Source organism: Pan paniscus, chromosome 1, assembly GCF_029289425.2.
Source record: "Pan paniscus chromosome 1, NHGRI_mPanPan1-v2.0_pri, whole genome shotgun sequence".
NCBI lineage: Eukaryota > Metazoa > Chordata > Mammalia > Primates > Hominidae > Pan > Pan paniscus.
In genome coordinates, this window is record NC_073249.2 from 4,770,862 (window position 1) to 4,787,396 (window position 16,535).

At 44.2% G+C, this 16,535-nt stretch overlaps 1 protein-coding gene across 2 annotated transcripts in view; it reads right to left on the reverse strand.

The window, feature by feature from the left end:
- SPMIP3 (sperm microtubule inner protein 3) overlaps positions 1-15,648 on the reverse strand; it is a 37,444-nt gene extending 21,796 nt beyond the window's left edge. The window contains exons 1-2 of one of the 2 annotated variants that reach the window (XM_055095201.2): positions 14,226-15,648; positions 3,208-3,276 (exon numbers count right to left, since the gene is read on the reverse strand). In XM_055095201.2, the coding sequence (XP_054951176.2) occupies positions 3,208-3,263 (56 nt within the window). In that variant the 5' untranslated portion in view covers positions 3,264-3,276; positions 14,226-15,648. The remainder of the gene's footprint in view (positions 1-3,207; positions 3,277-14,225) is intronic. The other variant, XM_003807995.6, reaches the window with a different exon arrangement.
- Between the last annotated feature and the right edge of the window lie 887 nt (positions 15,649-16,535).

The window sequence follows — 16,535 nt, forward strand, 5'->3', positions numbered from 1 at the left end:
AAACAAAAAACCAAAAACCTTTCCTTCCTGAAACCCGGATGAGGAGGAAGCAGGGGAGAGAGGAATGGAGTTGGCTCCAGTATTTCCTGATTGTCTCCCCACAGCGTTTGCTCTTTCTGTGTGTGTTTGAGATCTGTTTTGTTTACTGAGAGGCCTATGTAACTGTGGTCTTATCTGGGGAAAATGGAAACAAACCTCCATTGGCCACTCCTGCCTAGTGCTCTGTGGTGTCTGGACCTGGCCTGGAGTCCGGGGGTTTAGGTGGAACTGAGCACAGCAGGCCCTGGGGCCCCTGGAGGCCTAAGGCTGGGCTGTCTTCAGCCCTCTGGGGCTTGTCCTCCGAGCTGCACGTGGGTTGGGGGGCACACTGACGGCTCCGGCTCTTCCTGCACCTGAACTAGTCTTGTTGCCCCCACCCTCCGCCCATAGTGCTCACCGTGAGGCAGCTCTGTATGCCTTTCCTGACCTGCCAACACGTGGGTCCAATCAGCAAGTCCGTGCATTCCCCCTCCAGGCTGGATCTCCCATGGGACGGCTTCTCCAGCTCACGGCCACCCCTTGGTCCAGCTCACCATTGCCTCCCCCTGCTCTCTGCAATAACCCCCACTCTTGTCCTCAGACAATCTGTTCTCAGAGTGAGCTTCATAAAAGTAAATCGGATCGGGGCCCTCCATTGCATAAAACCCTTCAACCCATTGCATGTATGATAGCATAAAACCCAGACTCACTATTGTAGGCCACAAAGCCCTCCGGGAACTTCTCCTGCCTCTACCGCCCCAGCCTTCTCCCAGCTCCAGCCCCTGTGTCATCATGTCATGGCTTCTTTCATGAATCAGGGATTTTGGACCTGCACTTCCTCCTTCCTAGACCGCACCCTTCTCCCACCCCCTGCCCCTATCACCCAGCATCATGCTCGGCTGACAACTGCTGAGAGAGCTGTTCCCTGAACACCCTGGCTAGAGAAGGTATTCTCCTTCTGCCTACCTCTCCACCTGATTATTCTCCCTCACACCCTTTTTCATTTCCTTTATCACAGCTTCCAATTATTTTATCTGTTTAGTTTTTCTTTCTTTCTTTTTTTTGAGACAGAGTCTCATTCTGTTGCCCACACTGGAGTGCAGTAGTGCGATCTCGGCTCATTGCAACCTCTGCCTCCTAGGTTCAAGCGATTCTCCTGCCTCAGCCTCCCGAGTAGCTGGGATTCCAGGTGTGTGCCACCATGCCTGGCTAATTTTTGTATTTTTAGTAGAGATAGGGTTTCACCATGTTGGCCAGGCTGGTCTCGAACTCCTGACCTCAAGTGATCCACCTGCCTCGGCCTCCCAAAGTGCTGGGATTACAGGCACGAGCCACTGCATCAGGTCTTAAAAGAAAATTCTTAAGGTGTAGCCAGGAAGGACACATCCATCCATTCACTCCTTCTGTAGTTTCTGGAAGAAGGACTTCTCTTTTGTTGACCAAACATGGCTAAAATAACTCAATATTAAAATAAACATGAGGCTGGGTATTGTGGCTCACACCCATAATCCCACACTTTGCGATACCAAGTGGGAGGACTGCTTGAGGCCAGGAGTTCCAGACAGTCTGGGCAACATAGTGAGACCTGGTCTCTACAAAAAATTTAAAAATTAGCCGGGCAGCTTGTAGTCCTAGCTACTCAGGAGACTAAGGCAGCAGGAAGATCAGTTGAGCCCAGGAGTTTGAAGTTGGACTGAGCTACGATCCAGCCACTTCACTCCGGCCTGGGCAACAGAGCCAGACTTTGTCTCTAATAAATAAATAAAAATAAAATAAAATAAACACGAGGCTTGCTCAAAGCCACAAAGCCAACGGGGCTACAGGAGGCTGACCCCCACGTCATGGTGTGAGGTTGCTGTCACAAATTTGTAGCTACTACACTGCTGCAGACCCGTCGCAGGTGGTGAAGGGGGAGTGGGGTTAGGATTTACGGACTGCCATCTGATGCCAAATTTAGCACAACAAGACAAATCTAGGGCTTGTTATTCTCGTGCCATAGAAGACCTTGAAGAAAGAGTGAAACAGCTCCTTAGTTTCCATCTGTGCCGTCAGCTCTCATCATGCAGAGGAAGCACAGGAGCAGTTTGTTTTCCCACAAGCAGCGTAAAATGGTCCAATCCAAAATGTGGGCTTGGATTGCTCAGACTTCTCTCTAAAGCTCTTCCCAAGCAAAAACCAATATCCTTCTGGTCTTTTGGGAATTTGGAGTTGCCGGTTTGCTTGGATTCTGCAGTGAGTGTGAGGCTTCTTTTTCTTACAACTTTCCCTAAACCCAATGTGGAGGCTAGAGCAACTCTATGTTGGATGCTAATTCACCATGTTGGCTTCTGAATAACCCCTTGTATTAGCCCATTTTCATACTGCTATGAAGAAATGCCCGAGACTGGGTATTTTATAAAGAAAAAGAGGTTTAATGGACTCACAGTTCCACACGGCTGGGGAGGCCTCACCATCATGGCAGAAGGCAAAGGAGGAGGAAAGGCATGTCTTCCATGGTGGCAGGCAAGAGAGTTTGTTCAGGGGAACTCCCACTTATAAAACCATCAGATCTCGTGAGACTTATTCACTGTCAGGAGAACAGCATGGGAAAACCCCATCCCATGGTTCAGTTACCTCCCACCAGGTCCCTCCCATGACACGTGGGAATTATGGGAGCTACAATTCAAGATGAGATTTGAGTGGAGACACAACCAAATCATATCACCCCAGGCCTCTAAGATTTCCAGTTTCTCTATAGTTCCTGGTGTCAGAGCAGGTACTTACTGTAAGTTCTGCCCTTCGGCCAAACAACATTGGTGTTATCGTACTTCAGTTGTCCCATACCCTTCTGTATGACTCTTTCCCTGTGGTATCTAAACCCTGGGTCTCGTGGGCAATGGCGCAGACATCCACCATCTCATCTCACTGCTACCCGAGACACATATGTGGCTTCTGTTCGTAAGTCCCTGTTAAATATTTCTTTGTAAGAAACTGGATTTGTCAGCCTCTTTCTTTGGCGTCTCAGCTTCCTCTGACTTTTGCCGGTAGGTTTGCACAGACCTGCTCATCAGGAAATATCCAAAGAGCTTCCCTAGAACTCCCTGGCAGTAGTCTCTGGACCACTGAGCAGCAGGATGTGCAGTTCTAACTCCCCAGGCACCTGGATGCCTGGCTTCAGTCCCGGAGGCTGTGCATCTGGAAGAACTATACCTTGGCGGGATCACTGGGCGACGCTCAATAAATTCTCGTAGTCGGATGGCAGTCATGATGGATGGGAATCTGAAAAAAAATTATGGCGTAAAGGATTATATTGCCAGTTTATACATAATTCCATGGGTGAGCTATCTAGTACCACAAAGTCCATCTTGAAAGAAATCAGTAAAAATATTTGACATGGTAGAAGGACTATGTATATAGGCTATTTAGGGAAGGAAATACAAGATTAGAAAGGAGCAAAAAGAAATGGCAAGCATAAGGCAAATACACACAGATGTGCTTTTCTTTAAAAACCAAAAGTAAAAAAAAATTAAATAAGTATAAATCAATAAGAAAATAAAAAGCAGGCCAGGCGTGGTGGCTCACGCCTGTAATCCCAGCACTTTGGGAGGCTGAGGTGGGAGGATCACGAGGTCAGGAGATCGAGACCATCCTGGCTAACACGCTGAAACCCCGTCTTTACTAAAAATACGAAAAAAGTAGCCGGGCCTGGTGGCGGGCGCCTGTAGTACCAGCTGTTTGGGAGGCTGAGCCAGGAGAATGGCGTGAACCCGGGAGGCGGAGCTTGCAGTGAGCCAAGATCGTGCCACTGCACTCCAGCCAGGGCCACAGAGTGAGACTCCGTCAAAAAATAAAAAAGAAAAAGCAAAAGCAAAGGCACTGTGCTAATGTTATCTGGGCATAGTCTCCTGTCTCACTTCATTGTTTTTTTGGTTTTGTTCTGATCAGTTGTGACCCAAGATCCTGTCTCATTTCTTAGTGGGCCTTCCTACCTCACAAGCTTGCAAGCTAAGCACGACATTTCCCAGAGTGCCTCACAACAAGAATCCCGGCTAGGAATGAGCGCCCTTGCATCGGCTGTACTTGCTTGAGATTTGGAAGGTGGACATGAGGCAGAGGCTGCTGCCTTGATCTTCTCTACTGGCAAGCAAGGTTGTGGAGCATATGGCACTTTTCCAGTGTCTCATCTCCAGCTTTGGGGCATTCAAGAAGCAATTGTTGTGAAGGCAGTGGCTGAAGTCTGTGTCCCAGGGTTCAAATTCCAGCTTCCTGGGTGGCAGAGACAGTGGTGTTGGGAGTAGGTACTTGAACTCAATACTCCTGGAAGCAGCTTGCTGATCTGGACTGACATAGCTTTACCAGTGATGGGTCAGTTTTGCAGAGATGTTCTAGATGCCTCCTGGGGGCCCCACCCAGAGCCTGTTCTTCCAGCCCTTCTGAGGATTTTTTTTAAGCCATTCATTCTCTATGTTAGCCCCCTTTCTGTTCCCCACTGACCCTAGACTAAACATATGTGTTGTTTCTAGTCTAAAATTTCATATCACATCTGATTGTTTGTTTGTTTGTTTTTCACGGGACCTCACTCTGTCGCCTAGGTTGGAGTGCAGTGGCACAATCGTGGCTCACTGCCACCTCCACCTCCCGGGTTCAAACAGTTCTCCTGCCTCAGCCTCCTGAGTAGCTGGGATTATAGGCACCTGCCACCATGCCCAGCTAATTTTTGTATTTTTAGTAGAGATGGGATTTCACACCATGTTGGCCAGGCTGGTCTCAAACTCCTGACCTCAGGTGATCCACCCACCTCGGCCTCTCAAAGTGCTGGGATTACAGGCATGAGCCACCGTACCTGGCCCACATCTGATTATTTACTGGAGAATATGGCTTGCCACAAGCAAACTACTACATTTAAATAATCACATAAAGTGGTGAGACCCCACCTCTATGAAAAATACAAAAAAAAAAAAAAAAAAAAAAGCCTGGTGTGTAGGTGCATGCCTGTGGTCCCAGCTACTCAGGAGGCTGAGGCAGGAGGATCGCTTGAGCCCAGGAGGCGGAGGTTGCAGTGAGCCGCACTCCAGCCTGGGTGACAGTGAGACCCTGTCTCAAAAAAAAAAAGTTCACAGGGAAAAGAGTAACAATGAGAAGGAAAACTGAGTGGCTGGGGGACAAAGGCATACTTTTTACCATTTACCTTAGGAATTTTGCACTCTGCATATCTATTATGTATGCACAGACAGCTGGGCCTATGGTTTGCACAAACATGGCTAGTGGTGTAGCAGGAGAACATCGGACCGAGACCCACGTGACCTGCGGCAGGTCGTTTTCCCACTCTCCACATTGATTACAATAGCTCTCTGGAGGGTTGAATGAGGCAAAGATGTGTGCGAGAGTGTTCTGTGTCCTTGAAAATATCTTTGAGAAAGGAGAAATGTGAGTTCCTATTGACAATCATGGATTATGTACCAGGTAACATGTATTAACTCCTATTAGCCTCCCAGCAACCCTACAGAGTTTTACTGCTATTTACTCCCAAGAAAATTGAGGTACTAAGAAGTTAAGTAACTTGTATGAGGTTACCAAGGAACCAGGGCTGGAACCCTCTGGCTGCAGAAATATTTATTTTAACTCTTAGCTCTATCAAAACAATCACAAGGCACCCAGACCATCAGCCAAAACAAAACTAGGACTATTCAGTAACCAGGAGACAGAAAGGACTGGAAAAAAAAAGTGTGTGATGTCTCCTCCTCTTCCCTTTCATAGACAACGGTTAACTCATTGCCTGCCGGCTGGCCAGCTGCTTTATTTCATCTGAGTGTGGTTTTCAAAGCAACTTGAAGATTTTAAACAGCATTACATTATAATGGAATAGTTGGCTATCCAACAGAGCCTAATCATTATATAATGTACTTTTACTGCTGTGATTATTTAAAAAAGAGAGAGAGAGAGAAAGAGAAAGAAGGAAGAAACAATGAGAGAGAAAATCTGAGTAAACACAGCCTGAGCTCTTGGTTAATCTGCTAACCCAAACTCCGAAAGCTTCGTGACTGGAGTTTACTTCAGTGGAAGTGACAGGCTGGACAGAAGAATGCCAGGTATTCAGGGCTTTTGAGCTCCTAACAAAGACAGCCCCCACTATCCCTTTGAAGACAGACTGAGTGCTCAGTGCCTAGAAATTCTGAATCAGTCTTGTAAGGGAATAAATCGGTCATGGGTTGCCATGCTTTTTTAACAAAAATTTTTATTTTTAATTATTATAGATATATAAGAGATGTACGTATTTATGGGGTACATGCACCATTTTTATATAAGCATACAATGAGTAATGATCCAATCAGGGTAATGCGGGTGTCCATCACCTCAAGAATTTATCATTTCTTTGTGTTAGGAACATTCTAATTCCACTTTTTAAGTTATTTTGAAATGTAGAACAGGCCGGGCACGGTGGCTCACGCCTGTAATCCCAGCACTTTGAGAGGCCGAGGTGGGCAGATGACTTGAGGTCTGGAGTTTGAGACCAGCCTGGCCAACATGGTGAAACCCTGTCTTTACTAAAAATACAACAATTAACTAGGCATGGTGGCGCATGCCTGTAATCCCAGCTGCTTGGGAGGCTGAGGCAGGAGAATCCTTGAACCCAGGAGGCAGAGGTTGCAGTGAGCCGAGATCGAGCCACAGCACTCCAGCCTGGGCAACAGAGGAAGACTCCGTCTCAAAAAAAAGAAAGAAAAAAAAGAAAGAAAGAAAAAAAAGAAATGTACAATAAATTACAGACAATAGTCACCCATCGTGCTACCAAACACTGATCTTTTTTCTTCTAACTGTGTTTTTGTTCCATTAACCATCCACCGTTTATTCCCTCTTCCCCACTCCCCTTCCCAGCCTCTGCTAACCATCATTCTACTCTCCGTCTCCGCAAGTTCAATTTCTTTTCCTCCACAAGTTCAATTTTTTTCAAGCTCCCACATATTAGTGAGAACAAGCAATATTTGTCTTTCTGTGCCTGGCTTATTTTACTTGATATAATGTCCTCCAGTTCCCTTCATGTTGTTGTAAATGACAGGATTTAATGCTTTTTTTTTTTTTTTTTGAGACGGAGTCTCACTCTGTCACCCAGGCTGGAGTGCAATGGTGCAATCTCAGCTCACTGCAATCTCCGCCTCCCAGGGTGAAGCAATTCTCCTGCCTTAGCCTCCTGAGTAGCTGGGACTACAGGCACCTGCCATCATGCCCAGCTAATTTTTGTATTTTTGTAGAGATGGGGTTTCACCATGTTGACCAGGCTGGTCTTGGAACTCCTGACCTCAGGTGATCCTCCCGCCTCAGCCTTCCAAAGTGCTGGGATTACTGGCATGAGTCACTCTGCCCGACCGATTTCATGCTTTTTTATGGCTGAATAATATTCCATGCATGTGTGTGTGTGTGTGTGTGTGTGTGTGTGTGTGTGTATATATATGTATATATATGTGTGTATATATACATATATACACACATATATATGTGTGTATATATACATATATACACACATATATATGTGTATATATACATATATACACACATATATATGTGTATATATACATATATACACACATATATATGTGTATATATATATATGTATATATATATCATGTTTTCTTTATCCATTCATCCATTGATAGACACTTGGGTTGATTCCATAGCTTGGCTATTGTGAATAGTGCTGCAATAAACACGGGAGTGCAGATATCTCTTTGATATAACAATTTCCTTTCTCTTCGATATATACCCAGCAGTGAGACTGCTGGATCATATGGTAGTTCTATTTTTAGTTTTTTGAGGAACCTTCATACTGTTCTCCATAGTGGCTGTACTAATTTACATTCCTACCAACAGCGTATGAAGGTTCCCCTTTCTCCACATCCTCAGTAGCATTCATTATTGCCTGGCTTTTGGATAAAAGACATTTGAACTGAGGTGAGATGATATCCCATTGCAGTATTCATTTGCATTTTTCTGATGATTAGTAATGTTGAACTTTTTTTTTTTTTTTGGACGGAGTCTTGCTCTGTTGCCAGGCTGGAGTGCAGTGGTGCGATGTTGGCTCACTGCAACCTCCGCCTCCCGGGTTCCAGTGATTCTCCTGCCTCAGCCTCCCGAGTAGCTGGGACTACAGGCACGCACCACCATGCCCAGCTAATTTTTTGTATTTTTAGTAGAGACAGGTTTTGCCATGTTGGCCAGAATGGTCTCAATCTCTTCACCTTGTGATCCGCCAGCCTCAGTCTCCCAAAGTGCTGGGATTACAGGCGTGAGCCACCGCCCCGGGCCATGTTGAACTTTTTTTTTATACACCTGTTAGCCATTTATGTGTCTTCTTTTGAGAAATGTCTATTCAGATTTTTTTGCTTATTTTAATTAATTAATTAATTAATTTTTTGAGGTGGAGTTTTGCTCTCATTGCCCAGGCTGGAGTGCAATGGTGTGATCTCGGCTCACTGTAGCCTCTGCCTCCTGTGTTTAAGTGATTCTCCTGCCTCAGCCTCCCGAGTAGTTGGGATTACAGGTGCTTGCCACCACACCCAGCTAATTTTTTGTATTTTTAGTAGAGACGGGGTTTCATCATGTTGGCCAGGCTGGTCTCGAACTTTTGACCTCAGGTGATCTGCCCACCTCTGCCTCCCAAAGTGGGATTACAAACATGAGCCACTGCTCCTGGCCCTTTGGCCTATTTTAAAATCAGATTTTCTTTTCCCTATTGATTGTTTAAGCTTTTTATATATTCTGGTTATGAATCCCTTGTCAGATGGGTAGTTTGCAAATATTTTCTCCCATTCTGTGGGTTGCCTCTGGTTGTACGCCATGCAAGCATTTTTAGAGAAACGCATTAGCAATGGTGTTTGAGTCCAGGTCTATGCTCCTACAATAATCAGAGGACTTTGTCTGGGAGTGGTTACCGATCTTTAGAGAATTTCCTCTACCTTATGTGAGGGATACCAAATCACTTTTTTTTTTTTTTTGCCATTAATCATAATCTCTTGGACACACAAGGAAGTGTAGTTTGCAATAAGATATATCAGTACATTTTATTTTAGTCAATCTTAAAAAATATAGCCACATACCAAATCTGAATGTGGTAACTCAAGTATGAACATATGGTAAACTTACCATCACTTTCATAGTCACAGCCGGTGCTGTACAACTGTTGTTCTCAGCACCAGGAACAACATAACTTTCATCTCCCTGAAAACATTTAATTTTTTAGTTGCCTTAATAGAAGATTCTCGCTTAGACGTGCCCCAAGTAATATTCTTCCAAAGCAAACAAAAGTGCTGTCTGTGCCCTGGCCCTGCCATTCACTCAGTTTCAGTTATTCCTAGGAAATCTTTGAATATTTTTATTTACAACTGAAAACATTGTATGCCCAGAGTAAATAATGCCATAAGACAATATTAGAACCATCCATGAATTCTACACATAAACAACTATTTTCATGTTTTTGTATCATATATGTGTGTGTGTATATATATATATATATACACACACACATACACATACATACTTAATTTTTTTTTTTTGACACAGTCTCACTCTATCACTTAGGCTGGAATACAGTGGCGCAATCTCAGCTCACTGCAACCTCTACCTTCTGGGTTCAAGCAATTCTCATGCCTCAGCCTCCTGACTAGCTGGTATTACAGACATGCGCCACCACGCCTAGCTAATTTTTGTATTTTTAGTAGAGAACAGGATTTCGCCATGTTGGCCAGGCTGGTCTCGAACTCCTGACCTCAAGTAATCCACCCACCTCGGCCTCCCTAAGTGCTGGGATTACAGGTGTGAGCCATTATGCCCGGCCCATACATAAATATTTAAACCACAGCAGATATTCTATTTTGTAATTTTTAATTTTCTTTTCTTTTTCTTTTTGAGAGAGAGTCTGGCTCTGTCACCCAGGCTGGAGTGCAATGCCGTGATCTTGGCTCACTGCAACCTCCACCTCCTGGGTTCAAGTGATTCTCCTGCCTTAGCCTCCCGAGTAGCTGGGATTACAGGCGTGTACCACCATGCCTGACTAATTTTTTAAATTTTCGTTTTTAGTAGAGATGGGGTTTCACCATGTTGGCTAGGCTGGTCTCAACCTCCTGGGCTCAAGTGATCCTCCCCCTTCAGCCTTCTGAGTAGCTTGGACTGCAGGTGCATGCCACCACACTCAGCTAATTAAATACTCCTTTTTTCTTTTTTTTGTAGAGATGGGTCTCACTATGTTATCTAGGCTGGTCTTGAACTCCTAGGCCCAAGCAATCCTCCCACCTCGGCTCCCAAAGTGCCGGGATTACAGGCCTGAGCCTCTGTGCCTGGCCCTATTTTATATTCGTTGTTTCTCATTGAACAATATATCATGAAACTTTTTCCACATTGCTAGAGTATTCTTTTCTTTTCTTTTTTTTTTTGAGATGGAGTCTCGCTCTGTCACCCAGGCTGGAGTGCAGTGGCACATCTTGGCTCACTGCAACCTCCACCTCCTGGGTTCAAGCGATTTTCCTGCCTCAGCCTCCTGAGTAACTGGGATTACAGGCGTGCTCTACCACGCTCGCCTAATTTTTGTATTTTTAGTAGAGACAAGGTTTCACCATGTTTGTCAGGCTGGTCCCCAACTCCTGACCTCGTGATCCACCCACCTTGGCCCCCCCAAAGTGCTGGGATTACAGCCGTGAGCCCCCTGCGCCCAGCCCAGTATTCTTAATTTTAATATTTAACATTCCTTTGTGTTGTTTAGTAAGGGCCATCCACCACTCTATTTAAAATAAGACTCCACTCCACCCCACTTCTGAACTCCTTTTCCCTGCCTTTGCTTTGTTTTTCTCCAAAACACTTATCCCCATTTGCCATACTGTACGTTTACTTATGTATCTTGTTTATATTTGTTTCACCCTGCCCTCATTAGAAAGTAATCTCCATGGTGGGTGCAGTGGCTCGTGCCTGTCATCTCAGCACTTTGGGAGGCCAAAGTGGGTGGATCACTTGAGATCAGGAGTTTGAGATCAGCCTGGGCAACATGGCAAAACCCCATCTTTACAAAAAATACAATAATTATCTGGGCAGGTGGCATGTGTCTGTAGTCCCAGTTACTTGGGAGGCTGAGATGGAAGGATCACTTGAGCCTGGGAGGTGGAGGTTGCAGTGAGCTGAAATGATGCCACTGCAATCCAGCCTGGGTTACAGAATGAGACCCTGTCTCAAAAAAAAAAAAAAAAAGGAAAAGAAAAGAAAAGAAGAAAGGGAAGGGTTGTCTATTTTGTCTACTGCTACAGCTGTCAGGTCAAAGATAATAATTAGCACATGGTAGACATTTGACAAATATTTACTGAATAACTGAGTGAGTTATAATTTATGAAACCCAATACCCTAATTTTGGACATTTTGGTCATGCTAAATATCTCTATGAATATATTTCATTCTATTGAATTTATTTCTTAAGGTACATTCCTAAGAATGAGTCAAGGCTTGTGCAGGTTCATGGCTCCTAGGAGGATTCAGCCACCTCCATTAACTAATGTTGGCCCCCAGACCACTGAGGTTAGACTTTCAGTGCACAGAAATTAAAATTTAACAATACAACTTTTTATCACATTGGTGTTCAGAAGGTGAGCCAAGATAAATGAATTAAAAATGTATGTTGCAGCAAACTTCCTCAAAGTTAATTTTCAACATGCTGACTTCAGGAACAAATCTGTAAGATTTATTTTGTCAACTTTCTCAGTAGATTTTTGGCATTATATAATACGGGTTAAATCAAATTTCTATAATATACAATAATAGTAAAGAACTTAATAAAATTGACCCATTCGTGGTAAAATTTCTCAGCAAACTATGGGGAACCTTCTCAATCTGATAGCGAACATTTACAGAAACCTACAGCTAGCATCGTACATAATGGTTAAAGACTGAGTGCTCTCTTCCTAAAATTGGTGGCAAAGCAAGAGTGTTTACTCTCACTACTCATATTAAACATAGTGCTGCAAGTCCTAGCCAGTACAATAAGACAAGAAAAGGAAACAAAAGGTGTACAGATGTCCTTAGCTGCAAATGACATAATTGTCCATGTAGAAAATCTCAAGAAATCTACAAATAAATTCCTAAAACCAACAGCTATGCTTAGTGAGATCATAGGATACAAGATTAATATGTAAAAAATCATATTTCTAGATAAATAAAAAATTAGAACAAACATTTAAAACACAACTATTTACAATTGCTTAAAAATGAAATATGTGAAAATCGAACAACACATATACAGGATTTGCATGCTGAAAACTATAAAATGTTGATGAAAGAAACCAGAGAAGACCTGAGAGGTAGACTACATTCATGGATTGGAAAAGAATATAATAAAGATCACAATTCACTGCACATTGATCTGCTTTATCTTAACAAAATCCCAGCAGGACTTTTTGTAGATATAGACAAACTTATTCTAAAATTTATTTGGGGCTGGGCACGGTGGCTCATGCCTGTAATCCCAGCACTTTGGGAGGCTGAGGCTGGCAAATCACGAGGTCAAGAGATCGAGACCATCCTGGCCAACATGGTGAAACTCTGTCTCTACTAAAAACACAAAAATTAGCCGGGCGTGGTGGCGCCTGCCTGTCATCTCAGCTACTCGGGAGGCTGAGGCAGGAGAATCGCTTGAACCCAGGAGGCAGAGGTTGCAGTGAGCCGAGATCACACCACTACACTCCAGCCTGGAGACAGATGAGACTCCATCTCAATCAATCAATCAATCAATCAATAAAAAGAATAAAATTTATTTGGAAATGCAAGAGAACTAAAATAGCTGAAGCGATTTTGAAAAAGAGCAACTACCCTCTGGTAGAAAGGGGTGGGGAAGAACCTCAGCTAACACCCACCATCCACCTGACCTTTCACATGGGCTGTTTCGTCCAGTCCTTGAAAGAATCCTGCAAGTTGTTCATGATTACTGTTAGTTTATAGAAAGTGTTAAACCACAAGTTTAAGTTCACACAGCCAGGTCTGTCTGACCCCAAGGCTCAAGCCCCTTCCACTGTAGCATCACTGATTGACTGATCCATTCAGCAAAGATTTATTAACCAACTGCCTTTGCCTGACCCTGCCAGGCAGCTACAGCAAATGCGTTCAGCAAAAGACACGTGATTTCGCCGCCATGTTGCTTACAGTCTGGTAGAGGAGATAATGTCAGAGATTAATCATAGAGCCACACAAGTGCAAATAAAATTAAAGCACAGTCACTGCTAAAACACAATCCTTTCATACCAGATTACCTTCCAGGCAGCTGAGGTGGCTGCACCTCCCTCTCCTCTTTCAGAGGTCTAAGTCACATTTGTTTCAGAAAACCTGGACATTTTCCCTGATATGAAGCATCTGAAAAGCTTTCCTCAAGGCGAAGGACTTTCTAAAGACTTGGTTGAAAAACATTTAAAAAATTGGCATCTCTTTTTATGATAGGAAAGAATTTTTAAAAGTGTTGTTAAATCAGGCCAGCCATGGTGGCTTATGCCTGTAATCCCAGCACTTTGGAAGGCCAAGGCAGGCGGATCACTTGAGGTGAGGAGTTCGAGACCAGCCTGGACAACATGTTGAAACCTGTTTCTACTAAAAATACACACACACACAAATTATCCGGGTGTGGTGGTGCACGCCTGTAGTCCCAGCTACTCTGGAGGCTGAGGCAGGAGAATCGTTTGAACCAGGAGGTGGAAGCTTCAGTGAGCCAAGATTATGCCATTGCACTCCAGCCTGGGTGACAGAGTGAGACTCCGAGTCAAAAAAAAAAAAAAAAAAATCAAAGTTTGGGTACTCCCAGTACAATGCCAAGTGAAACCAGTAACAGTTACTTAGCAAATTTAATCAACTTATGGGCCCCAATTAAATGAAAACTAGCAAGTTATTAATTAATCTGTCCAGAGAAGGGGCAGAGGAAGGATATTAGAGTCAGGGTCCCAAGACTCTGATGTTATGTATCTGGTAAGATTTGGAAAATTCAGTGAGTCAATGGAATCTTGTAGAATAGTCAGAAAATGGCATGTGAGCTGGTGAGTAAGTTGCATCTGTTGACTTTCTGGATGCATTTTATAATGCCCCATTTCCTTGTAAGTGTTGCATCTGTGCTCATGAAATTAGAGGAAGTTCAACCTCTGGGGAAAGTCGTGCCCTAGTGATCTGAGGATGCAGAGAAGGCATGGGTGGAGAAGTGCTTTGGGATTGACATGACTCACCCTGGCTAGGAGCTTGATGACTGTACTAGCTGCCTCTGAGCCTGTGCGATGAGAGGCTGTTTAGAAGAGGGCTCGTAGCAATGAGTGACTTTGACAGTCCCCTGTTGCTTCTGTTTTCTCAGGCAGCCAGTTTTCCCAGTTCAGGAAGGTTGGTTCCCTTCTCCCCTGATTCTCACCAGTTCTGTAATGAATTCTGCTGCCTGGATACTCTTTCTTTTTCCTTCTCTAGCCTAAATTAAGCCCATTCTTCAGGGCTTTGTTCAGGTCCTACATAAGTTCCCTAGGGGCCTCTCTTCTGAGTTTCAAATGGCCCATTTCCCTCCTGTGAACTCCCAGAGCCCCTGGGAGATTCTCCTATGCATTTTGGTTCTGAGTCCTTTCCTTTTTGGTTTATTGGTTTCTGAATTGATTTATTCATTCTATTATTTAAGAAAAATTAGTGACAACTCTCCGCCAGGCTTTGGATAAGGTTCTAGAAATTCTTCAAACAACAAGACATCTGGGTTTGTTGTTGTTGTTGTTGTTGTTGTTTGTTTTCTTAAACAGAGACAGGACCTTGCTACGTTGCCCGGGCTGGTCTCAAACTCCTGGGCTCAAGTGATTCTCCCACCTCAGCCTCCCAAAGTGTTGGGATTATAGGTATGAGCCGCCACACTTGGCCAAGACATCTGTTTTATACAGCACTTTGTCTCTTCAGGTAAAATGTGAGCTCCTAGATGTTGGGGACCACTTTGTTTGGTGGCCACGATCTTCGCTCTCTTTGTCCTTCTCCTAACTCATTCTCTTGCAAAGTGTTCGCTATCCAAGGAGTGCTTGATGCATACTTCAGAATGAGTGAATAAATCAGTTGATCAGCTAACTCAGTAACCTGTGAATCTAGTTCACAGTTTTTAAAACCTAGGTCTTCTTGTATCACAGAGAACCAATTATCTTATTTAATATAGGTGTACCCGTTTCTAAGAAAAAAAAGACACGTTGAGTTAAAACTATGACAAGAATTCAAAGTTGAGAGAGATGAGTATTCACTTTCCAAAAGACATTTTTGCTTTACCAAAAGGCTTGCCATGAAGTTTCTTTATGTTGTGAGTTCCTGTCTCTAAAATATTTGAAATGCAGTCAACCATTTAGTAATGCAGCCACTAAGTGAGGCGAGAGAGAGGTACAGGCAGTAACAACCAACCGCTATTACCTGCTTGGGCTGCAGTGGGCAGAGACCTCCTTGTTCTTAAAAGTACTCTGAGGACAGTGATGGTTACAGCTGCCTCCTGCTGCTGGATCAACTGCAGAGTGGCAGGGCCTGATTCCTTTACATCATTCAAAGGGTATTGTGATGCACACTGGCTTGCAAGGTTTTGCCAGGCAATGCCTTTCAGGTCCTGGGCTTAGAAAAAGAGAGCTCCTTTGGTCTCTAGGGAGAGACCAGCTGCACATGAAAGAAAGGGCAAAAATTAGTGTGAAAAGGAAAATCATGTAGGCAAATAATCCAGGCTATCTAATCACTAGAGCTTTCTTTTCTGTAAAGATTGTCCCAAGGACAACGTAAGGTGAAAATCTGGGTGGTGCCACACTGAGGAGTCCTGCCCTTTGCAAGCTGGAATTGAGGAAGGATGGTTTGGCACGAGGGGCAGATGAGGCCGGCCCCGCCTTGTCCAAGGTTAGGTCAGGCTCCAACCTGCTCCTTTGCAGGTATCAAAGGATAATTTTAATTATTTAAAAATATGCTGCAAACCAATCCATGGAGTATCACAATAGCACCACTATATAGAAGCAAGCCATAACCTGAGAAGAAGAGAGTGGCAAAAATATTTCTTCTGACCAACCTCTGTCAAAACCAAACCAAACCAAAACAAAACACTGGCATTTTTTTTTTTTTTTTTTTTTTTTTTTTTTGTGATGGAGTCTCTGTTGCCCAGGCTGGAGTACAGTGCCACAATCTCGGCTCACTGCAAGCTCTGCCTCCCGGATTCAAGCGATTCCCCTGCCTCAGCCTCCTGAGTAGCTGGGACTACAGCCGCGTGCCACCACGCCCGGCTAAGTTTCTGTATATTAGTAGAGACGGGGTTTCACCATGGCCAGGATGGTCTCGATCTCCTGACCTCATGATCCTCCCGCCTCGGCCTCCCAAAGTGCTGGGATTACAGGCGTGAGCCACCACACGCAGCCAACACTGGCATTATCTACAGTAGGTTGTCCTGGAAACAGGGACACTTCTCACTTATATACAGTTTGCAAGTTAGAATGTAAAATATTTCCATAAGATTCCAGAAGGCACTCAGGAGAGACCAGGGGCCAGGCTGGGTTCCTGCTGGG